Here is a 25,829-nt window from a genome sequence, read left to right as displayed (position 1 = left end):
CCGGTCTCAAGAAAGGACACAGTACAGGGACAGAAATACTAATACTTACAGACCACGTTAGACGAGCTATATATGAGCGGAAAATGACTATACTTATTATACTTGACTTCTGTAGTGCTTATGACACAGTAAATATTTACATATTATTAGCGAGACTACAAAGATGTAATCTGAGTCCCTCTGCTGTTCAGATCTTTGCTCCATATCTCACAAATCGGCAAGATGGTGTTGTTATAAACGGTGTGGGCTCGTACTGGAAGATGAAGCAAACAGTAGTCCAAGAGGGATCCGTGATAGGACCTCTTCTATTTACTCTATACATCAATGATATCTCTTCTCAGTTCAGCAAATGTAAGTATAATTTATATGCAGATGATCTACAAAATATACAATCACGATAAATCTTTTGATATTAATTTTGGAATTCATCAGATGAATTCTATTTTAAATCTGATTAGCTCCTATTCTAAAAAGAACTGTTTATTAATTACTCCTAAAAATGCAAAAGCTATTATAATAGGGCAACAAAGACAGATAAATATACTAAACAAGAAGATTTTGCCTTCACCTTTGTTTTGTGGTGCGGCTATACCCTTTCATAAGTCGGTAACAAATCATGAGATTATCATAACTGACACACTAGACTGGAGTGAGAACATAACATTCATCTGTAGGCAAATTCACTCGTCACTTCATCCTCTCAAAACTCGCCAAATATTTCCCCCACTAAGCTTGAAAATTAAACTTATCCTGACCCTCACATTTCCCATACTTAATTATTGTGACATTGTAATGTTAGGTGCCACCATGGAACATATATTTTAAATTACGGAGGGCATTGAACTCATGCATTAGGTTTATATTTTCAATTACATTTTAAACTCAAATCTTCTCCTGTTAAAAATTATCTCCTGGTTAAAATAGATATCTTCACATTGCAACTCTCGTATTTCGTCTGTTGAATGAATCTAAACCCCAGTATATATCCTCAAAGCTTAAATTTTCTTTTCTCATCTTATGAGCACAACACGCGGTCGACTACTACACTCACAATTCCTGTGCATCGCTCATCAACATATAACCGCTCATTTGATGTGTCTGATGCAAGGCTTTGGAATTCCCCTCCATTCAGTGTTAGAAATTGCACTTATTTAGCTTCATTCATTTGATCTTGCCGAGATTACCTATTAAATTTGTAACTAGCTTGTATGAATGCCAGTATGAATGGAAGAATGATTGAAGTAAGGATTCTTATTTTACATTTTTATTTCATTATTCTCTTTTATGAAGTTTAGATATTATGTGGTTAAGTGTAAGAGAGGGACGTGAGCCTTAACTCGCCACAAATGAAGGCATGAAATAAATAATACATATTCTTTGATATGTGTGTGATGAAGAATATTTAAGATAAGAGCACAACTTTTGGGCAGAAACTGACAATCACGTACAATGGGAAAATTTTAAGAACAGAAGAAAAAGCATTACATACATCCTACTCTCAAACGAAAATGTCTTCTGGATGGATCAATATGATATTGCCTTCAGATGATTGATTTCATCTCTGAAAGGGATGGTCATACGTCCGTGCTAGTGACCTCAGTCTGATCGTACAGTACATTGTAAAACGTAATATTCAAGTCCAAATAAAAATAATGTACAGAATTATCATTAATTATTGAGAAGAGCGTTCAGAACTATGCCAGTGATTGAAGAAACGTTTGCTCTGGGCTGAGTTGCTCAGAGGGTAGAGCCCTCTCCTTCCGAACTCGAGTTAGCGAGTTAGATCCTGCCTCTGTTCGTGGTATTTGAAGGAGTTCAGATATATCAGCCTTGTGTCGGTAGATTTAGTGGAACACAAAATAGCACATGCGGAAAAAATATCTCGGCATTTCAGTGCCTCCGGAAACCACAAACGTAGGTAGTAGACCGGAAACTATTATTATTATTATTATTATTATTATTATTATTATTATTATTATTATTATTATTATTATTATTATTATTATACGCATCTGATTAGCTCCTATCTTCGAAATATCGCGTCACTGCAATTCAACTAGTCCGCCCGGCACATATCCGGCTCCATGACTAAATGGTTCTCGTGTTAGCCTTTGGTCACAGGGGTCCCGGGTTCGATTCCCGGCATGGTCGGGAATTCTAACCATAATTGGTTAATACCCCTCACACGGGGACTGGGGGAATGTGTCGTCTTCATCACCATTTCATCCTGAACACGAAGTGCAGGTCGCCTAAGAGCGTCAGTCCATGAGACCTGCATCAGACCTCTCCGGAGGCCACAAGCCATTAATTATCTTCACATGATTCACGGATCCAAAATTCCTGTGTTCAGTTGAGTTAATGGGTTACACTGATAATAATAAAACCATAAAAATGAGGAATATCTAAAGAATATGTCACTGGCGACATTATGTGAGAATTATATAACGGATTCCATTAAGATGAATTTCTTTAAATTGCATAGCAGTTTTGTCATTTATTTAATTTTTAATTATTTTTGATGCCTTTTTACATGGCATGATTCATACTATGACAATTGCTATAAATAAAGTGCATATATGATTTCCCACACCATGGCACTACAGCCCTTGAAGGTCCTTGGTTTACCAAGCAGCCGCTGCTCAGCCCCGAAGGCCTGCAGATTAAGAGGTGTCGTGTGGTCAGCACGACGAATCCTCTCGGCCGTTATTCTTAGCTTTCTAGACCGGGGCCGCTATCTGACCGTCAGATGGCTCCTCACTTCCAATCACGTAGGCTGAGTGGACCTCGAACCGGCCCTCAGGTCCAGGTAAAAATACCTGATATGCCTGGGAATCGAACCCGGGGCCTCCGGGTGAGAGGCAGAGACGCTACCCCTACACCACGGGACCTGCGCATGTATGATATACCTACATAAAATTAAAATTATGTGATACTTAACTGTTTACGATTGGAAATAAATTTAATTAAAAATTAACATAAAATGCAATTTAATTAAAGTCGGCATTAATAACGTTGAAATTATTAAAATTGATATAGTTACCAAGGTTAAAATATAAATATTGATAAATGTAAACTGTACTGAACATTGCATTTACATAATAAACCCCCAATTCAATTCATCAAGAAAGTGTCATAAGTGTTACAGTTACCCTTTAACGTTTTTTGTATGTTGACTTCTTGCCATGTTTTTTTTATCGGCTGATGATGACAAAGATATGTGTCAAAACCGGTCCCAAACCAAATTAAACATGTTGTGACATTAATTTGTGCAACAGTTTATCATTGTATTGAATAGGTGGAACATTTCTCTTTTTAGCATTGTGATCTTCAATTCAATACAGATCAATGTTGAATTTTTTAACTTTAAATAGTACACCCCCACCTGGCACTACAGCCCTGAAGGGCCTTGGCCTACTAAGCGAGCGCTGCTCAGCCCGAAGACCTACAGATTACGAGGTGCCCTGTGGTCAACACGACGAATGCTCTCGGCCGTTATCCTCGGCTTTCTAGACCGGGGCCGCCATCTCACCGTTAGGTAGCTCCTCAATTCTAATCACGTAGGCTGAGTGGACCTCGAACCAGCCCTCAGATCCAGCTAATGATCTCTGATCTGGCCGGGAATCGAACCCGGGACCTCCGGGTAATAAGAAGCCAATCTACCCCTACACCACGAGGTTGGCACATAACATACAGTATTTACATAATATCTTGACTTTCAAGGATGCATCGTAGCTTCTTGAAGTTCAATATAAACGAAAATTCCAGCACTACCTTTTGAAGAGCTTTAAGTTTATTACGTGTCTAATTTCATCCGAAAAGAATTCCATAACGGATGGTCCCCGATACTAATGTGTTGTTGTACATGCTGTTGTGATGAGTGAGAATGGATAGCAAGGATCGTATTGATGTCCTGAGGGTGAAAGGTAGTTGAAGTACATTCTGTTATAAGCTGGTCAGTCATTTTGAAATACTTTATGGAGTGACACATCGTTGTACTTACGTCTGTTAATTAATATTAATCAAGATAACTGACGGAGGAATGGGCTAATGTGCGAATCTAATGCAGGCATTATGCGCCCATTAAAGTTTGTAGCGAAGTGAATAATTTTACGCTACACCACCATAATCATTTACTGGGAGTATTAGTTCTTAGAGGAGTAATTTCCTGGCGTTGTCAAGTAGGAAGGAAGTTTGTCATTTTTGTACGGTGAATGTCGAACGCACGTTGACAAATTTATATTACGTGCTCTGACGAACGTAAATGCTTGAAGAAAATGAATCCAAGATTCTTTATGGGGTCCTTCATTGTTATAGGTGTTTGATAGACCTTGATAACCGGCATATTTATGCCTTATAATTTAGGTTCTTTATGTTTTTTTTTTGGCTCTGTGTCTCAGGCGGCCGCGCGCCGGCCTCTCACCGCTGGGCTCCATGGTTCAAATCCCGATCAATCCATGTGAGATTTGTGCTGGAGAAAGCAGAGGCAGGACAAGTTTTTCTCCGGGTACTCCGGTTTTCCCTGTCATATTTCATTCCACCAACACTCTCCAATATCATTTCACTTCATCTGTCATTCATTAATCATTGCCCCAGAGGAGTGCGACAGGCTTCGGCAGCCGGCACAATTATGTTCTCGCTGCTAGATTGGGGTTTCATTCATTCCATTCCTGACTCGGTCAAATGACTGAAACAGGCAGTGGATTTTCTTATCCTTATTGTGATTAAAATAGGTATACTTAATAGTTAATGTTCAACTGGTCTTGGTTTAATTTTATGGTAGCTTCCTGCATGTCGTTCGGCTTGGTATGAAAGTACAATAGAATGTCGTCCGCATGTGTTCGTTAGTTGGTCTGATAGATCATGCATATAGCCTATACAGACAACAGAAGAGGTAACAAATCCTCACTCTATGCTACCCTCATGTTCGTGTTTCGCCATCTAGACAAATAATCTCCACTGATATACATTATTAATGGTCACAATAATAGGGATTAACCCAGCAAAATACAGTAACAGAAAATATTGTAATGATTTATATTGCTAGGAAAATGTCTGTCTGCGCATTTAAATGCCTGTGTATGATCGAGAAAAGTTAAAACAGTAACTTTTCCGTTATCCATTACTGGCTGAATGTCGAAAGTTACTTTTGGAAATGTTCTGGTGGTAGTATTATTTAACCTAAACCCTGATTGATATAAGCCGAGTAAATTATGATATAAAAGTTGGTCTATTATTAGTCTTCCTAGAATAGGGCGGATACTAATAGAGCGGTAAATATCAGAGGTTGTGGAGGCATTATTTTTCGATAAGGGTAGGATGATACAATTTTTTATATTTCTCATGATAGAATCTAGTAAAACAGAGGTGTGAATAACGTGTGCTGTATAGGGAGAATAACTTCTATAACTTCTAGAATACGTTTTGAAGGAAAAGGTATATTCTATCTTGTCCATGAATGAATGATGAAGACCTACAACCTGTTTTTCAGTCAATGACCGGGTCAGGGATGGGATGAATGAAGCCCCCAAATGGCGGCGAGGATAGGAATTGTGACGGCTGCCGAGGCGTGTCGCACTTCTCTGGGGCAATGATTAATGCCTGACAGATGAAATGAAATGATAGTGGAGAGTGTTGCTGGAATGAAAGATGACAGGGAAAACCGGAGTACCCGGAGAAAAACTGTCCCGCCTCCGCTTTGTGCAACACAAATCTCACATGGAGTGACCGGGACTAGAACCACGGTATGCAGCGGTGAGAGGCCGGCGAGCTGCCGCTTGAGCCACGGAGGCTCTTCCATCTCGTCCAATGGACCCATATTTTTATGTCGTCAAGGGCGCTTTTTTCCCCTTCATTCGGAGTCAGGAGTCACATGAGAGAAGCAGAATGGTCATTCGCCATGTTTTCCCTTTGAATATATTTTGCCAATAATTGCTGTCTTGGTATTTCCGTCAGTCTGTATGGTCGTTGAGCTAATAATAATAATAATAATAATAATAATAATAATAATAATAATAATAATAATAATAATAATAATAATAATATTGGATTTACGTCCCACTAACTACTTTACTGTATTCTTTACGGAGACGCCGAGGTGCAGGAATTTAGTCCCGCAAAACTTATTTTACATGCCAGTAAATCTACCGACACCTGACTGACGTATTTATGCACCTTCAAATACCACCGGGCTGAGTCAGGATCGAACCTGCCAGTTGTGAACAGAAGGCCAGTACCTCAACCGTCTGATCCACTCAGGCCAGTGATTATTGAGGTAAAATAAGTATCCATGGTGCCCACAGGAGCATTTAAGTTACTACCTTTGTCATTGTTTTGCTGAAACGCAAATCGCGAAGAGTTTACCGTACAATAGTAGACATTTGTGATCTAAACATTTCGTACGAGTAACGTATTTTAGCTGTACTGGTTTAGTTTTGGAGACTTTTTAATTTCACAAAGTTGTCCAGTGTAAGATATTTCACATAATTACTGTCGGCTGCGTCTCCGTCTTTCATTTCAATTGGAATTTATTCAATTAAAAAAGGGTTAAATATCACTGTACTTGAGGGGTACGTAATTAGGGATATCTGTCATAGAATATTAAACGAACTTTGATGAAATGTGATACTCCTTCGTCGGTGTCGTTAATAAACTGAAATTGTATCACATGGTATTTTCAGAGCATCCTCAATGAGGGATTCTTCGTTTATTTCTGAAAAATTTCTGTACATGATTAGGAAGCCCATCCAGAAATTAAGTTTCCTTGTTAAAAAAATAACAAAATAGCTAACTGAAAACTTTATTATCACACTGCATACCAATGTTGGAGCTATATTTCGACTTAACCACCACCAGAATTGAGACGTCATATCGTGGTATCAACTTTTGTATACCGGTGTCGTAGAGTCTGATACCTGGGAATGTAACCAGTGTGTGAGTTTCGTCTTCAACTCTTCGTCCATGTGAAAATTCTGATAAGAGGACAGGCATTTCTTCAGCTGTAACAAAAGATTAAAATCACTGGGGGCAAGATCAGGACTATACGGTGGATGATCAAACACCTCCCAGCCGATCACCTGCAGAACAGTTGCTGAGCGCCAAGCCGTACGTGAACGAGCATTACCATGGCTCAGCACAACACCTGCACTGAGCATTCCACGTCTCTTGTTTTGAATGGCTCATCGCAGTTTCCGTAGAAACTTTATAACGAACCTAACCTCGCAGGTGGCGGGAGAAAGGATACGAGCCGTCATTTCGAGCCACTACTGATTAATTCCCTCACGTCTCACGATTACTTGGTTTTCAATTACAAACACCCTTCATAATCAATTTCCAAATCCCCCAATTATAATGGGCATTACCATAAAGAAAATTATTACAAATGCGTGGGCAGTGACAATTACGTTATAAATTTGGTCATCACCAATCAAATAACCTGGTTGTCCCAATTCTGCACGGATTAATAAGCTGAGAGACGTACCTATCATTCCTGCTCAAGCTGTGCTACAGACACCAGGCGGGACTTGTCCGGCCGGAATATGATTTCTACATCATAGATCTGTCACGCATGTTCACATTTCCCGCCTAAATACGTTTATTTTACAAGGGAAGAAATAGAGAAACTTAATTTCCGGACGACTATTATTACTATTATCATCATCTTATAAATAAAGTTGTAGGGGGTCCGCAGTCTGTAATTTCGTTTGTTTTGCCCATTTTTCAGATATTTATCCGTTTTAGGTCAACTCTAGACAGAATCGGTGGTTTTTACTTTTCGTGTCTGTTTGTTTGTTTCTTTGTTCCACCATCACGGCAAAACGGCTGGATAGATTTCAACCAAACTTCATATTTGGAGGATACTCAACCCGAGGAAGGTTTCTATATTCATTTCATTTTAAAGTCTTTGATTAGACGGGGATTTATAGGAAAACCAGAACGGTTCTCCTCCATTTTCTCTTATACTATTGATTTCCTGTAAACTCCGTGGACCGTATGAGAAACGTCTCTTCATTATAAACAACTTTCGTTATGTTCATAATTTACCATACTATTCAAATGACGGAGAAATTTACTATTTGCTGCGGGTATCATGGGCTGCGTGTGTGACCGACAGACCGACAACGAACGTACAGGTTACCATGGCAACGCCTCTGACTGCTTGCCAGCAGGGAAGTATCGTATTGCCATTTTCCTCATCATACCTTTAAATTCATGGTTGTTCCTTGGGTAGAAGGCAAGAGAGGGCGTCAATCGGCCATTCTGCGGGATATTGGCGGAATATCGTTGGAGTTTATAACCGTCCTCGAATAGCTTAAGTATTAACACCATTAGTCATCGTATCTGTTGACCTAAGAATGCCTCCGCCTAAATTTCTCAACGATTACCGCTTTCTTATATCCATAACTCACATCGGCATAATTTATTGAGGAGCATTTGATTTTCCAATACATTCACTTGGTATTTACATATTTGTCGTCATCCGGATGTCCTCAGTTATAATCCATTTTCTATTAATTTCAACTTACTAAACTGCATTATTTTCTTCCTTAATTACACCGTATGTATGCGAGTGCTAATTCCAAAAGCTTGACACTCTTTCCTTTCAGGAAATATTCTAAGCTATGCAAATGTATAACTTTCGGCTCCGGAAAATATCGAAATATGGATGCAATTTTAACGACGGTGCACACCTTCATTTCGGGATAATTGGTGGCTAATCTGTAAGTCTTATCACAAATCAGAAAGCACAATCGCCTTTCATTTTGGTGAGACCTACAACTTTGGTCCTATGACTTTTTATCGTATTTCTATTCCTTGTACGTTAAAAAGGGCTGTATTTCTCGATTTCAAGTTAATTTTGTACTTTTACACGTATATGTTAACATTAATTTGGCACACTTATAGGAAAGATAGAATCATGGCATTCGGCACGCACATTGGCATGACCAGTGGCAATGTGATAGCCAAATTTTATTATTGTATCTGTCACATGAGTATCACAAATATAAAGTAGTATGCGAAAACTGTACAAAATTTCACACCCAATGATTCTAACTCAGTCTTAATTTCCGGACGACCTATGTACCTTAGGATTCGTTTTCGAACATTTTCAAGACCATGCTGCTTAAATCATTCCATCGTAGGAAATTTAGTCCCGTATTATCACAATCTTATAAATAAAGTTGTAGGGGGTCCGCAGTCTATAATTTCGTTTGTTTTGCCAATTTTTCAGATATTTATCCGTTTTAGGTCAACTCAAGACAGAATCGGTGGCTTTTACTTTTTTTGTCTGTTTGTCTGTTTGTTTGTTTGTTTGTTTGTTTGTTCCACCATCACGGCAAAATGGCTGGATAGATTTCAACCAAACTTCATATTTGGAGGATACGAGGATATAATAGATACGAGAAGATGTCATGGGACCAACCATGTAGGACACTGAAAGAGGCGTCTGATGGTGAGGTCCGTTTGCAGATATGTCGCAGAGATTCAAAGCAGTAACTCTCGAAATAAAGGTCTGCACTTCTAGAGTGTGTCTGTACATTGACTATTTTGGCGACATTTCTGTACAGTTATCCGTTTCAGGTGTAATAATGACCATCTGCATACTTTTAGCTTTGGTGTCAGTTTTTCTGTTTGTCTGTTTGTCTATAACTTGGAAACTACTGGATATATTTCCACCAAACTTGATATTTAGAATCCACCTGTCCTTGGGTATGTTTCAGGGCAAATACTGTTTCTAAATCCATGAAAAGACTGGGGGTTTTATACGAAACCGAAACCGTGATTTTGCACTCCCACTCAATATACACAACCAAACTTAATAGAAATCTACCTGCCTTAATGGAAATTAATTTTTAAACCTTTTTCCTCATGTGCATTTCGGTAAGAGGATTTATAAGGGAGATACCATTAACCGGACTTAACTTAAGAACGGGCGCGTGTTGAGCGTATTTCTTACAACTTGAAAACTATTGAAGATATTTGAACCAAACTTTATATTTAGCATTCACCTTTCCAAAGGTAGATGTTAAAGGTCAATAACATTTCCTGTTCCTGGAATGGACTGGCGGTTTATAGGGAACCGAAATGGTGAATTTACTCTTCCACAATGTATACAGTACATGACCAACCTGACTGGAAATCGACCAAATTTGTTGGAAATCCATTTCTAAAACATTTTGCATGTGTATTTTCTTGACAGAAAGATTAATAAGGGAGATATCATGAATGGTCGGATTTACAGGTAAGTCCAGCAGACATAGACCAAAAGTTGTTGTACGTGGAGCAGATTCCTTATTTATCTATATAAGTAAAATCCTAACGACTGTGTGCCTGTACATTGACTATTTTGGCGAGATGTTCGCACAGCTACGCGTTTAAGGGGTAATAATAACAACCATCTGCATAATTTTTTGGTTTAGTTTCCTGAAAGTCCTAATTTTAACCCTCCTCACCCAAAATCCACATTGCGGCATAATCTGCCAGACGAACAAGAAAACAGAAATTTGGAAAAATTATACGTTTTAGCCTCTAACGGACCCTTCCGATGGTATGACCACCTTGACGAAAGCAAAATACATTTTGCCGGGTGTTTTGGAGGCTTGCGTGTTCAAATGATCCTTAGAGCTATGCCGGCGGGAGCATATGCTCCTGGTAGGGCCACCCAAGCCGGACAGGTCTAAAGTGATGATCCAGACTAAGAGTGATACCCTGGTCCTCCAGGTTGGGGGTTGGTATGCGGGGTTAACAACTCCACTACCACAAAACTACATATTGTTCAGAAACCAAATCAAGATAACCGGACAGTCCCAAACTTACGACGACTAAAGCGCGCTAAATGGCAACGATACGGATATATTGGAACATGGAATGTGAGAAGAATCTTTCAGGGCGGGGCTAGTAGAAAATTGGAGGAGGAATTATTTAAATATCAGACAGATGTGGCAGCATTACAGGAGATAAGATGGAAAACAATCGAGGTGACAGATCTACAACACTACATTTTGTTCAATAGTGGGGAGGAAGAAAATAGAATAGGAACAGGGTTTATGGTCAAGAAATCGGTCAGTCATGATGTGATTTAATATGAAGCAATAAGCCCCAGACTATGCCGGTTAAGATTGAGAGGGAGATTTGCCAACATATCACTAATTAGTGTCCATGCACCAACAGAGGATGCCGATGAGGAAGAGAAAGAACATTTCTATGAAAAAATGGAGCAAGTATATGACAAGTTGCCCAAGTATGATGTTAAAGTTGTCCTAGGGGATTATAATGCCATAGTAGGCAAAGAGAAATAAAACCACCCAGTGACAGGATATCATAGTAAACACCAAGAATCAAATGAAAACGGGTGGAAATTGATTGACTTTGCCTTTAGAAAGGAGCTGGTGATTAAGAGCACATGTTTTCCCCATAAGGAGATCCATAAAGAGACATGGATATCACCGGATGGTCTGACAAAGAACCAGTAAGACCATGTGCTGATAGATGCGCGACATGCCTCCAACATAATGGATGCGAGAAGCATGCGTGGTGCAGACAGTGATTCAGATCACATACTGGTGAGGATCAAGTTCCGAGAAAGACTAGCAAATTAAACCCAGGGACAGAGCTGAGCAGAGCAAGATCTATAATGTAGAACTGTTAAGGGATGAGAAGAAGGAGGAAGAGTGGAGAGACCGGCTGCAAAGATAGCTACACATGGGCAGAAACGGAGATGTGGATATCAACACAATGTGGGAGGAAACCAAGCTAGCAATAAATACAACGGCGCAGGAAGTACTTGGAGAGAGAAGGAAACAGAGTAGAAATAAATGGTATGACGAAGAAGTGGATAAGATTCTGGAAAAGAAATCTTGCCCGACAAAGAATGCTACAGAGACCCACTCGAAATAATATTGCAGTTTTCAAAGAGAAACGGAGAATAGCAAAGACATTGATAAGGAACAAGAAAAGAATAGAAGAAAAGGAGAGAGTGGATGAAATGTAGAGGAATTTTTAAAACAAACAAGGCTGAAAATTCTTCCATGGGTTGGACAAGTAAAGAAGGGATATCAACCCAGAGTGAATATGCTTTAAGGATGAGACTGATAGACTCATTGTTGGGAAAGAACGAATTCTGGAAAAATGGGCAAAACATTTTGAAACATTACTTTTTGTCAGACCAATAAATGAAGAAAAAGAAGGATCAGACAGTATGGAAACTTCAGAGAGAGATGAGGAGGGTGAATATGGAAATGAGTGTGAGGAGAAAGAGATGGATGAGGAGAATGGAGATGAGGATGAAGACGATATGGGATCACCATCGATTGAAGAAATAAGAGATATTATAAAACAATTAAAGAGCAGTAAACCCCAGGGAATGACCTCATAACAGCAGAAATGGTAAAACATGGAGGAGAAGTGTTGGTGAAGAAAATACACGTGATAATTAAAAAGGTATGGGAAACAGGAACAATGCTGGAGGACTGGACACTAGCTAATGTATGTCCTATACATAAGAAGGGGTCACGCATGCAATGCAAGAATTATCGAGGTATATCCTTAATGAGTATAGTATACAAAATCCTCTCTACAGCCATAACAAAGAGAGTTAGTAGTAGAGCGGAAAGAATTATAGGGGAGTACCAAGCTGGTTTCAGACCTGGAAGATCGAGGATGGACCACATTTTCACCATTAGAATGACTCTGGAAAAAACATATGAATACAACGTTCGACTAGGGCATCTTTTTATAGATTTTAAACAAGCCTATGACAAAGTTAAGAGATTGACATTGTGGGAAACAATGAAGGAGTTTAAATTCCCACAGAAGTTAATAAAATAGACTAAGATGGCCCTGGAGAACAGCAGAAGTCAGGTAAAAGTGCAGGGAAGTCTGTCAAGATCTTTCAGAACCGAAGAAGGCCTAAGGCAGGGAGACCCCGTATCACCAGTGTTATTTAATTTAGTGTTGGAGAAAGCTGTAAGATCAGTAACTACTAATCCGGGTGGTAATATTTACAATAGACTGATCCAAATTTTGGCTTATGCAGATGATGTGGTGATATCTGCTAGAAGTAACGAGGCACTTACAACTGCCTTGAGGGAGCTGAAAGATGCGGCTGGGTCCTTGGGCTTGGAGATAAGTGAGGCTAAATCTAAATATATGGTAACAGAGAGAAATGGAAGGAACACTGAAAAACTCCAAGTGGATGGTTACACCTTTGAAGCAGTAGATAGCTTCATATATCTTGGCTCAGTAATAACATCAGAAAATAAAGTTGAGACAGATATTGTAAATCGAATTAAGGCTGCCAACAGATCCTACAGGGCACTGAATCCCCTTCCGAGAAGTAAAACCTTAAGCAGGAAATTAAAACTGACTCTCTACAAAACAATAATTAAACCAGTGCTTATGTATGGGAGTGAGGCATGGGTATTGACTGAGGCCACAGAGAGGAGATTAAATGTTTGGGAAAGGAAAGTACTGAGGAAGATATTTGGACCGGCGAATGAGGGAGATTTATGGAGAATCAGAACAGATGAAGAAATAAGATTATTTGTATAAGGAGCCGGACTTGGTGACATCAATCAAAATGAGACGAATTGGATGGCTGGGGCATGTACAATGGATGGAGGAGGGAAGACTTCCAAAGAAAGCACTGACAGGACACCCTGGGGGCAGGAGAAGGAGAGGTCGGCCCAGGATGAGATGGCTGGAGGATGTGGAGACTGATCTGACGACCGTTGGAGTCAGGAGGTGGCGTAGGTGTGCTGAAGACCGGGACGACTGGAGAGCTGTGGTCAAGGAGGCCAAGGTCCTTAAAGGACCGTAGAGCCATGGAGTAAGTAAGTAAGTAAGCCTCTAACGGACAGAACATTTCCAAGAGTTTTAAATTTTTCACTTCTTTCCCCGAAGAATATCGAAATATGGAGGCAATTTTAATGATGGTACAGATCTTCGCGAAGTCCTATCACATAAGGGAAGGCACAATCTCCGTTCAATTTGGAGTGATCTACAATCTTGGTCTTATGACTTTTTGTTGTATCTGTACCCCTTTTACGTTTGATTTTTGTCTATTTCTCGATGTTAAGTAAATTTAGACTTTTCACATGCATAATTCATACTTTTAATCACTTATAAGAAAGATAGAATCATCAAACCCTACACGAAAATTGGCCCACCCAGAAGCCATATGTGAGCCAAATGCTATGCATGTAGCTGTCACATAATTATCTGAAAAGTAATGCAATGTGAGATAATCGTACAAAAATTTTACCCTATTCAACGTTTCTAACTCAATCTGACCCATGAATAGATCAGATATCATACGACCAGCCATTTAGGCCGCTTAATCTGACGTCTTCTTGTACAATAGTTTGTCGATATGACGTACCGTTTTGCAGCAGTCAATCTGTAAATGAAGGTCTGCAATATTTTAAGCATGCATATACTTTCGTATGTCCACCTATATATCGTCGTTGCCGGGACAAAACCTCCTATGTGATAATACACTGACTGACAGAGCAAATGCAACACCAAGAAGGATTGGTTCGAAAGGGATGAAAGTTGGGGAAAAAACAGAGACGGCACGGACGAATAATTGATGTTTATTTCAAACCGATATGCAGGTTACACAATGCGCACGGCATCGACTCAGTAGGATGTAGGACCACCGCGAGCGGCGATGCACGCAGAAACACGTCGAGGTACAGAGTCAATAAGAGTGCGGATGGTGTCCTGAGGGATGGTTCTCCATTCTCTGTCCACCATTTGCCACAGTTGGTCGTCCGTACGAGGCTGGGGCAGAGTTTGCAAACGGCGTCCAATGAGATCCCACACGTGTTCGATTGGTGAGAGATCCGGAGAGTACGCTGGCCACGGAAGCATCTGTACACCTCGTAGAGCCTGTTGGAAGATGCGAGCAGTGTGTGGGCGGGCATTATCCTGCTGAAACAGAGCAGTGGGCAGCCCCTGAAGGTAGGGAGTGGCACCGGCCGCAGCACATGCTGCACGTAGCGGTGGGCATTTAACGTGCCTTGAATACGCACTAGAGGTGACGTGGAATAATACGCAATAGCGCCCCAAACCATGATGCCGCGTTGTCTAGCGGTAGGGCGCTCCACAGTTACTGCCGGATTTGATCTTTCTCCACGCCGACGCCACACTCGTCTGCGGTGACTATCACTGACAGAACAGAAGCGTGACTCATCGGAGAACACGACGTTCCGCCATTCCCTCATCCAAGTCGCTCTAGCCCGGCACCATGCCAGGCGTGCACGTCTATGCTGTGGAGTCAATGGTAGCACGGTTACTAGACTAGACGGTAGGGGTCACGCGCAGGCTCGCTTTGGCTGGTGACGTCATCTGATCCCCACTGCCGGGCTTGCAGTGAAAACGACCCATTGTAATTGTGCGTTTCTATTAATGATTTGCTTGTTTTTATTTAACCACTTGCTATTTTTTTTTCAGATTTGTCAAATATAATTGCCAGTTGTTATGTATAGGTAATTATGTTGTAATTTCAGTATTTTTCAGATCATTACAAGTAACACTGTGCTTAACACGAACTATTCCAGTAGCTTTGTCACTAATAAATCTTTCGCCTCGCAAATATTTATGGTTCGGTTTTCGTATTTTCAATCCATCCAGTGATTTTAGAACGATTTTATACGTAGGTTTATTTTTAAAATTAGTTACAAAAAATAAAGAAACATGACCAATCGTACGGGATGCTTTTTACCGTTGTTTTGGTGGATTGTTAAGTAGTATTAAAAATATCTAATATTATATTTATGTATAAGTTATTATTTATAAATGTGTATTGGCCGGTGGAATGTCGGTAAAAATCCCCTGAAGAAACGTCAACCTCTTCCACCATATTAGGGGTCACAATTTTTTGGTGGGGAAAGAGGTTTCCACAGGCTTAGGCCATATAGAAATGTGGTGCGGAGAAAACCCTCAGTCAGAAAATGCGATCAAATGTTCAATATATAAAAACACCTAATGAATACTCCTAATTATTATTATGGTAGTAAAACTGCATATATATTTACATTATATAGGTTCCACACAAAATATTTACACCAGATTTTTACTTGGTTGTTTTACATTACTTCAAAATCAGTCTATCAAACAACTCTTAATTTTTTTCACACTTCTTCTTTTTTCATTAGGAGTTCATTTACACCTCTTGCAAGAATCCATGTGCCTGCAGTCGCAGTCGCTTAAGTGCGGCCAGTATCCAGTATTCGGGAGATAGTAGGTTCGAACCCCACTGTCGGCAGCCCTGAAAATGGTTTTCCGTGGTTTCCCATTTTCACACCAGGCAAATGCTGGGGCTGTACTTTAATTAAGGCCACGGCCGCTTCCTTCCCACTCCTAGCCCTTCCCTGTCCCATCGTCGCCACAAAACCTATCTGTGTCGGTGCGACGTAATGCAACTAGCAAAAACTAGCAAACCTATGTTTGTTTATGTTTTTCATCCTTATGAACGTTTTGGTTCAAACGAAACATAAAACAACGATATCTTCAAGATCAGGATGCTTTTCTTTTCTTTTTTCCTTTAAAAACCTAAAATCTCCTGGACATTTCTTAATGTAGTTTCCATGGAAGGCACTAAATTCATTTTCCATTTTCTTCTTAATCTGTTTACCCTCCAGGGTTGGTTTTTGCCTCGGACTCAGCGAGGGATCCCACTTTTACCACCTAAAGGGCAGTGTCCTGGAACGTGAGACATTGGGTCGGGGGATACAACTGGGGAGAATGACCAGCACCTCGCCCAGGCGGCCTCACCTGCTATGCTGAACAAGGGCCTTGTGGGGGGGATGTTAAGATTGATTTTTTTTTTTTTTTTGCTAGTTGCTTTACGTCGCACCGACACAGATAGGTCTTTTGGCGACGATGGGACAGGGAAGGGCTAGGAGTGTGAAGAAAGCGGCCGTTGCCTTAATTAAGGTACAGCCCCAGCATTTGCCTGGTGCAGTCTTCAGGACTGCCGATAATGGGGTTCGAGCCTACTATCTCCCGAATACTGGATACTGGTCGCACTTAAGCGAATGCAGCTATCGAGCTCCGTGGGAAGATTGAAAGGGATAGACAAGGAAGAGGGAAGGAATTGGCCGTGGCCTTATGTTAGGTACCATCCCGGCATTTGCCTGGAGAAGAAGCGGGAAACCACGGAAAACCACTTCCAGGATGACTCAGGTGGGAATAGAGCACACCTCTACTCATTTGACGTACGGAGGTTGAGTGGACCCCGTTCCATCCCTCGTACCACTTTTCAAACTTCGTGGCAGAGCCGGGAATCAAACTCGGGCCTCCGGGGGTGGCAGCTAATAACACTAAGAACTACACCACCGGGGCGGAGTGATGTTTACTTTTGTTATCTAATTCCTTCCTCAAGATTGCATTATTAATATTTTCTGCTTCAATTGGCGCCTGCGATTGTAAAATTTTCCATATCTCCTTACGATGATTTCGCTTTTGTGCCCTTATTTCACGATCTTTACAGAACCGACTCGCTAAATCATTACTACTCAGTGGCAAATTTAAATGTCAGGCCGTAAATCACGTCAAATTTTAAAAGTTTCACTATTCTTTGGAAAACGATGCAATTTAATGTTTAAGTCCTTCTGATGTCTATCGTGGTTAGAGCAACCAGCGGCAGCACAACACATCATGGCACAGCACAGCACAGAAAAATTAAACTCTTACACTGTTGAGAAGGTAAACACCAAAGAGGAGTGTGTAAACACCATCAGTAGATTAATGATGTTCTGCTTCGTTTAGCGAACATGGGGAACGCGTGACGTCAGGAGGCGAGGCTTGCTAGTGCGCACCCAACTGATGACCCTTACCGTCTAGTCTAGTAACCGTGAATGGTAGTCTTCTGAGCGGACGCCGGGAGTGCAGGCCTCCTTCAACCAATCGACGGGAAATTGTTCTGGTCGATATTGGAACAGCCAGGGTGTCTTGCACATGCTGAAGAATGGCGGTTGACGTGGCGTGCGGGGCTGCCACCGCTTGGCGGCGGATGCGCCGATCCTCGCGTGCTGACGTCACTCGGGCTGCGCCTGGACCCCTCGCACGTGCCACATGTCCCTGCGCCAACCATCTTCGCCACAGGCGCTGCACCGTGGACTCATCCCTATGGGTATCGGCTGCGATTTGACGAAGCGACCAACCTGCCCTTCTCAGCCCGATCACCATACCCCTCGTAAAGTCGTCTGTCTGCTGGAAATGCCTCCGTTGACGGCGGCCTGGCATTCTTAGCTATACACGTGTCCTGTGGCACACGACAACACGTTCTACAATGACTGTCGGCTGAGAAATCACGGTACGAAGTGGGCCATTCGCCAACGCCGTGTCCCATTTATCGTTCCCTATGTGCGCAGCACAGTGGCGCATTTCACATCATGAGCATACCTCAGTGACGTCAGTCTACCCTGCAATTGGCATAAAGTTCTGACCACTCCTTCTTGGTGTTGTATTTGCTCTGTCAGTCAGTGTATATCCCGTAGCGCTTCCTTCCGATCTTCGATGTTTACAGTCTTCGGTGGGTGGTAAAATACACCGTGTAAACACTTCGAACCACGAAATTCAATTACTACAAGGAAGAACTCCGTTCGGCGAGAATATTAGCTTGTTCATTTAATACCTTTCAAATCGTCATGTACGACTACCTAAACTCCACTTCCTAGCTTTCCCGCTTTATTTTTCCTAACTAAAGTGTACCCACTCATTTTAACTAGTGATGAACGGGCTGACTGACATAACCAGGACCATGAAATCCTTAAACCGGCCGGGAATCAAACCAGGTACCCTCTGAAACTACGTTGACCATTGAACGAAGGAGTCGACACCAATATTGAAATCTATACTAATATTATAACGAGGAAAAATTAGTATATTTGTTTGTAACGGATAAACTCAAAAACTACTGAACCGATTTTAAAAATTACTTCACCTATAGAAAGCTATATTGCCATTGAGTAACATGGGCTGTATTTTATTTTCAAAACAATTCGAGGTGGGGGCAGTGAGGGAGATATACAAATAATATGCTACTATAGGCAAAATATCGAATTTGTCGTACAAGGACAAGACAAAGCTCAATTTAATCCTCTTGACGCAAAGAAGAAATCTCGGTAAGGCCCTAAAACCAACCGTTACGGAGATATTGGCACCACACTACCCCTGCTCTAGGAATTAGTGAAAGTAATGAACTGCCGTAACAATCGCAACGTCAGCTTCAGGATTCTACAGCAGCAAAATTATCTACAACACATAACAAAAACTTAACATGTTACAGGCATGCAAATTGGTATCTGGAATCCCCTTCAAAAATAAAAGAATACAAATGTTCGTTTTCATAAAATCCACTTAAGGGGAGGGGGGTGAAAAAAAGTGAGAAAGGAGTTCAATTATTTATATGAGGATACATATATCTCAGAAAATGGAGATGTTACAGACGTCAAAATTGGTACTTGGAATGTCCCTTAAAAATGAACACACCTTTTTTTGTAAAATCCACTTAAGGTTGTGAAAAGAATAAAAAAAGCGGGTGAAATTTTAAAATGAGTATCTTCTTCTTCTAACGCTTTACCCACACCTGAGGGGTTGCGGGTGCGAACTGTGTCGCACATGTGGATTTGACCGTATTTTACGACCGGATGCCCTTCCTGACTGCAACCTTATGTGTAGGGATATAATTACTATAATTACTATTGCCTGTTCCTGTTGTGGTTGGTAATCTGGTGTGTTGAGTGAATATGAAGAAGAGAATATTGGGACAAACAACCTGTCCCCGAGGCAGAAGAATTAATCACGCGCGATTAAAAACCCCGACCTAGCCCAGAATCGAAGCCGGAACCCTGTGAACCGAAGACCTCAACGCTGACCACTCAGCCAGGAAGTGGGGCAGCTATTATAATGAGTATATCTACATAATATCTCAGAAACGTAACATGTTACAGAAGTGAAAATTGGTATTTGTAGTCTCCTTTAGAAATAAAGAAACACGTGCTGTTTGTTTTCGGAAAATCAAGCTGGAGATCCAGAATAAGTGAAGAAGGATTTGAACTCTCTTTATGAGGATACTCATTTCTCTAAAACTAAGATGACCGGGCGAGTTGGCCGTGCGTGTAGAGGCGCGCGGCTGTGAGCTTGCATCCGGGAGATAGTAGGTTCGAATCCCACTATCGGCAGCCCTGAAAATGGTTTTCCGTGGTTTCCCATTTTCACACCAGGCAAATGCTGGGGCTGTACCTTAATTAAGGCCACGGCCGCTTCCTTCCAACTCCTAGGCCTTTCCCATCCCATCGTCGCCATAAGACCTATCTGTGTCGGTGCGACGTAAAGCCCCTAGCAAAAAAAAAAAAAAAAAAAAAAAACTAAGATGTTAGAGACGTGAAATTTGGTATTTGGAATCTCCTTTATAAGTTAAGAAAACTTTCTTTTTCGACATAAAAGGGGACTGTTTCTCACACAGTGTTCCATGTCCCGAGTTCCAGATTTAGCTCTACCTGTAGCCGGTCATCTTAGCTCCAGAAGGCAATGCCACAATCGTTGTTTACAAAGATGCTCTGGGGTAAATGAAATGCAATTTTTCGGTGAGATTTTATACTTTAGGAATGTAAGATAATGTCTTAGTGCAGAACTGAGGAACAAGTAATTTTTATCAAATTACGTCAGCGAAGCCGTGGGTAACAACTGGTAAATTAATACGTTTATTAATACTGCAAACTGAAACAGAACAACCTCCTTGATTTATCGATACAGCACAGAGTTGGACTGCCGTCTGCTCAGGGTCGGACAAGTTAGAAATATGTGCAGTGTTTCTTTGAACGTTTATGGGCGTGCTTGAGGTAAAATTAGAGTCTTATGCTTCATACCTTTAATAATGCACGAATAATTTCGAATGTGAAATACGAATATTTCACTAATGAACAGAACTTCAGCAAAATTCATCTAGAGTGGTTCCAGTTAATTAGATTATATTTCAAATAATAGTCATGGATAATAATAATAATAATAATAATAATAATAATAATAATAATAATAATAATAATAATAATAATAATAATAATATACCGCTTTTCCCACGCCTGTGCGGTCGCGGGTGCTAACTGTGTGTGTGTGTGTGTGTGTGTGTGTGTGTGTGTGTGTGTGTGTGTGTGTGTGTGTGTGTTTGGCTCTGTTTTACGGGTGGATGCCCTTCCTGTTGCTAACCTTACACGGAGGGATGTAATCACTATTGCGTCCTTGGTGGTTGGTAGTGTGGTGTATTGTATGAATATTACGGGAAAATGTTGGGACAAACACAAACACTCAGTCCCCGAACCAGAAGCGTTAATCAGACGTGATTTAAATCCCCGACTCGGCCGGGAATCGAACCTTGGTCCGTCAGAGCCGAAAGACTCAACGCTGTCCATTCAGCCAAGGAGTCGTATAGTAATAGTAATAATAATCCTAATAATAATCCTAATAATAATAATAATAATAATAATAATAATAATAATAATAATAATAATAATAAATGTGTATGACTATTGCCGGCAATAACGACAGAGGAATGACTGAAATATTTTCAGATGTATTACGTTATGCATGGAATGTCTACTTGTTCTTCAATGTGCGTCTGTGACATATATTTTACTACCAACGGCAGAGCAATATGTTTGAATATTGCTGGGTGAGGAATGAATCAGAAATGTTGTGTAACCCGTAAATATTGCTCACCAACATTAGTGTCATCCTTAGCCCAGAACTCTCCGAATTTACTGTACATTCGGCAAAACCGCAGCATTGTGCATAGTTTTGTAGCGTTGTGGTCTCACATATATTTTCCTGTCTAATTTTCAGAACTGGGGACTGCAGATCAAGTACGTTCAACCACGAGATGCAGGACTCTACGAGTGCCAGGTCTCTACACATCCACCGACGAGTATCTTCATCGAGTTGAAAGTCATAGGTATGTACTCAGCTAAGAAATTACAATGAAGCAACATGCGTGGTTGTCATCCAGAAATTAAGTGATTTTCACTCAACATTCTCTCTTCTATATTTGCTTTACCGCGTCCACGATGCGAATGTTGGTATTGGAGCAATCAGCTCAGTTGACCCGTGTTCACTTCCTTAGCAACTTGGCAAGGTGTTACTTTCTTAGAAACTTGGAAAAACTGTTGGATTGAAACTAATATTTTAACTGGCTACTGAGGTGTGGATGGTGCTGACTGATGGCACTGAGCGCACTATTTGGTATAGATTGTGTGAAAGGTACTACTAATGTGAACAGTAGTCCTAAAATAGAACTTCCTCAGCCAGTGAAGGAAGCAATGGCGAAGTACTTATCCCAGTCATCAATCAATCACCATTAATCTACGTTTAGGGCTGTCATCCATGTGGCAGATTCGCTATCAGTTGTTTACCTAGATTTTTCTTAAAACTTTTCGAAGAAGGTGGTAATACATCGAACATATTCGCTGGTAATTTATTCCGATCGCTAACCCCTATTCCTATAAACGAATATTTGCTCTAATTTGTGCTCTTGAATTCCATCTCAATACCTCTTTCCTCATAATGCCTAGTATGCCTCATTATAGCTCTGTCAAGGGTGCCGCAGTTCATTTTAACTGCGTAACTTTCGATGTTACAAATCGAGAGTCGAACCAGCCTCCGGATTAATGACACGATAGACAGACATACTTATATAGGCTTACTGGGTGCAAGATTATGAAGTGTCTTAGATACTACCTTTCCATCCCGATGGCTAGGATTCAGAACCCGTATTGATTATTTTACCTATAAATCATGTTCTGTCAGGAAACATACAAACCCACGGGATTCCAGCAATCCGACAAATTACTCCGATAATTGCTATGTAAATCAACATGCTGTTTCCTGTCATTCAACCGGATCAGGAATGGAATGTTGAGGCCCCCACGCAGCGGCGCGATAGCAATTTTGCCGGCTGCCGAAGCCTCCTCTGGGCCAATAGTTAATGACTGTCAGATGAAATGATATGATAGTGGAGAGTGTTCCTGGAATGAAAAGTTCATGGAAAACCGGAGTTCCCGGAGAAAATCCTGTTCCGCCTCCGCTTTCTCCAGCACAAATCTCACATGGAGTGACTGGGATTTTAACCACGGAACTCAGTGGTAAAAGGCCGGCGTCTGCCGACTTAGCCACGGAGGCTTTAGGTAATTCCTACATATACATGAAAATTCTCAACATTTTAACCATAAGGCAGTGTAAGTAATTTCACTAACATTTTTAGGGTGAGACGGAGATATACCTCTTTCGTACGTATCTGTTGATTTTGTCTTGACAGTGAATTTTATGAACATCATTGGGGGTTATAACAGCTAAACAATTTGAATTGTTGTCTCTGTGTTTTCTTCGGATGTCCGGCTTTCTTTTCGTGGAATGCCTGTCTTCTCATTCTACAGGCAATGGGCTGCATTCCGTTCGACTCCTCAGTACATACCATCACGGAGAGTGTATTGATCATATAACCTTGTGCTCCACAAACATTTACCATATTAAATATACATTAGGAATTCTCTGTTCTGACACTTCAGCAAACGCTTTCTTGTTTGACAATAATCATACAAAAGTACAAGAAATAGATCAATGATGTTCTAATGTCCTCTTTTACCTCGGTCCTTTCAAAGCAATTTATTTTATGGATAAAATTCTGACAATTTTGTTGTCATAAATTTACTGTCTCGTTTGTATTAATGACTGAATCTTCGCTAATAATAAAATGTTAACATACATACTGTAGGTATGTGCACATATACATACTACCGGGCGAGTTGGCCGTGCGGTTAGGAGCGCGCAGCTGTGAGCTCGCATCCGGGAGATAGTGGGTTCGAACCCCACTGTCGGCAGCCCTGAAGATGGTTTTCCGTGGTTTCCCATTTTCACACCAGGCAAATTCTGGGGCCTTAATTAAGGCCACGGCCGCTTCCTTTCCATTCCTAGGCCTTTCCTGTTCCATCGTCGCCATAAGACCTATTTGTGTCGGTGCGACGTAAAACAAATAGCATATGCATACTTCCGAAAGATTTGGCAGTGCGGTTACTGTCGCGTAGCTATGAGCTTGTATCCGTGAGATGAAGTGTTCGAATTTCACCGTCGGCAGACCTAAAGTTAGTTTTCCTTGGTTTCCCATTTTCACGCCAGCGCATGCTGGGGGTGTGTCATAATCAACGGCACGGCTGCTACCTTCCCAAACGTAGCCCTATCCCAACCTTTTGTTCATCGAAATCCCGTGATATGTCAGTGTGGCGTCAGATCATTGGCAAGAATACTTGTAGGCCTATACATCTTGTTTTTAGACTGTATTGCCCTTGAGCGTTCATTGTTCAAGTGTACCTCAATGAACCAAGTGCCTGTACAATCCACTGTTTAATCTTTTTTTTTAATAACTAACACAATGGCCTCTTCTAGCTCTATACGTAAGAAATCGAAACTACTGAAAAACTTTTCGAATCTCGCCTAGGCTATCCTCCTCCACACGGAGGTTGAGTGTTCTTCTCTTATTATTGTGTGTATGTGTGTTTTGAGCAAGATTGTTTGATATTCATATCGGTTAATATACAATACATTATTTAAATTCCGTTATGTGTGAAAGTTAGTGTAATACAACTCTGTTAGATTAAAAGTGTATGGATTTGAACTTCTAAAATGTAGTTAAGTGTTACAGACAGGTGCCATAATAACGCCACTTGAAAGAGGCCATAATTGAATAATCAAATAATTGAATGATTGAATAATAATTCTGGCGCTGTCTCATTTAAGGAATTTTGTTTCCCATATCAGACATGCTGTATGTTAGATATCGATGGCTTTATTTTAAAACCTCGTATGTCCAAATGTTCTTCCTACCTATTATATGCCTTAAGACTGGCCACGCCTCCCGGTCATATATTTGTATGCAGTCCATCAGAATAATTTTCGCTGTGTTCATTTTCTTTGCTAATGTCTAAAGGAAAATGGACCTTAACGTACCGTATTGTAGGGATGTTGATTGCATGGCAAATTTACACGCTCCTACAGTATAATTTATTTAAGGTTCATTTTCCTTTACAAGTTGGCAGAGGAAAATGACCACAACGAAAATTATTCTTTTGGACTGCATATAAATATGGGACTGGTAGGCGTGACCAGTCTTAAGGAATATAATGGATAGGAAGAGTATTCGGACTTACGAGGTTTTTAAAGAAAGCCATCGATATAGTCTGAAGTTCTGAGCCCAGGGTAATCTTCTCCGCCGACTAACAAGTTTCCACCGTACTTTCCATCTATGATCCGTTATGTCAGGCTGCATTCGTTGTTTGTGAAGTTGTGAGAGAAGTCAACTATACTCCTGCCATTTTCGAAGGTTAATTCTATTACTTGGCACGCCGGAGCACTCGCTCATTCGCAACTAGTTCTACTCATTGAATTTTAAATATTATGCGATTCATCCAGATTTCAAAGACCTCCAAGGTGCAAGGCAACAATCATCCTGGGGTTCCTATATATGAATTTGAGAGGATTCAGTCAACGACAATAAGGTCAGCTTACTTTAGCATGAATCAGCCCCTGCTGACGTATGGTCTATCTGCTTGGCATCCCACAACAGCGGAGAACATGAGTAAGCTGCAGGGAGTACAACGCCGAGCCGAAGGGCTAATTAACCGTCACTCCCCCCCTCCCCTCCATTAAGGTTACCTTCCAGTGAGACAATAGCCAAACAAACTGACCTGATCTTCTCAGGAAATCCCTCTCTGCCTCTATGGAAATCGATCCCTTCCAAAGTCTCTCGCTTGTTTATCGTTCAGCCCAAAAAGGCGAAG

At 40.9% G+C, this 25,829-nt stretch overlaps 1 protein-coding gene across 1 annotated transcript in view; it reads left to right on the top strand.

Moving 5' to 3' along the window:
- LOC136858951 (neuronal growth regulator 1) overlaps nt 1-25,829 on the top strand; it is a 347,575-nt gene that overhangs the window by 192,434 nt on the left and 129,312 nt on the right. Inside the window, exon 4 of the mRNA XM_068225439.1 lies at nt 21,847-21,955. Within this exon, the coding sequence (XP_068081540.1) occupies nt 21,847-21,955 (109 nt within the window). The remainder of the gene's footprint in view (nt 1-21,846; nt 21,956-25,829) is intronic.

This window comes from Anabrus simplex, chromosome 1, assembly GCF_040414725.1.
Source record: "Anabrus simplex isolate iqAnaSimp1 chromosome 1, ASM4041472v1, whole genome shotgun sequence".
Lineage (NCBI taxonomy): Eukaryota > Metazoa > Arthropoda > Insecta > Orthoptera > Tettigoniidae > Anabrus > Anabrus simplex.
The sequence above is the reverse complement of the archived record's forward strand: the minus strand, read 5'-3'. Positions and strand labels throughout refer to the sequence as shown.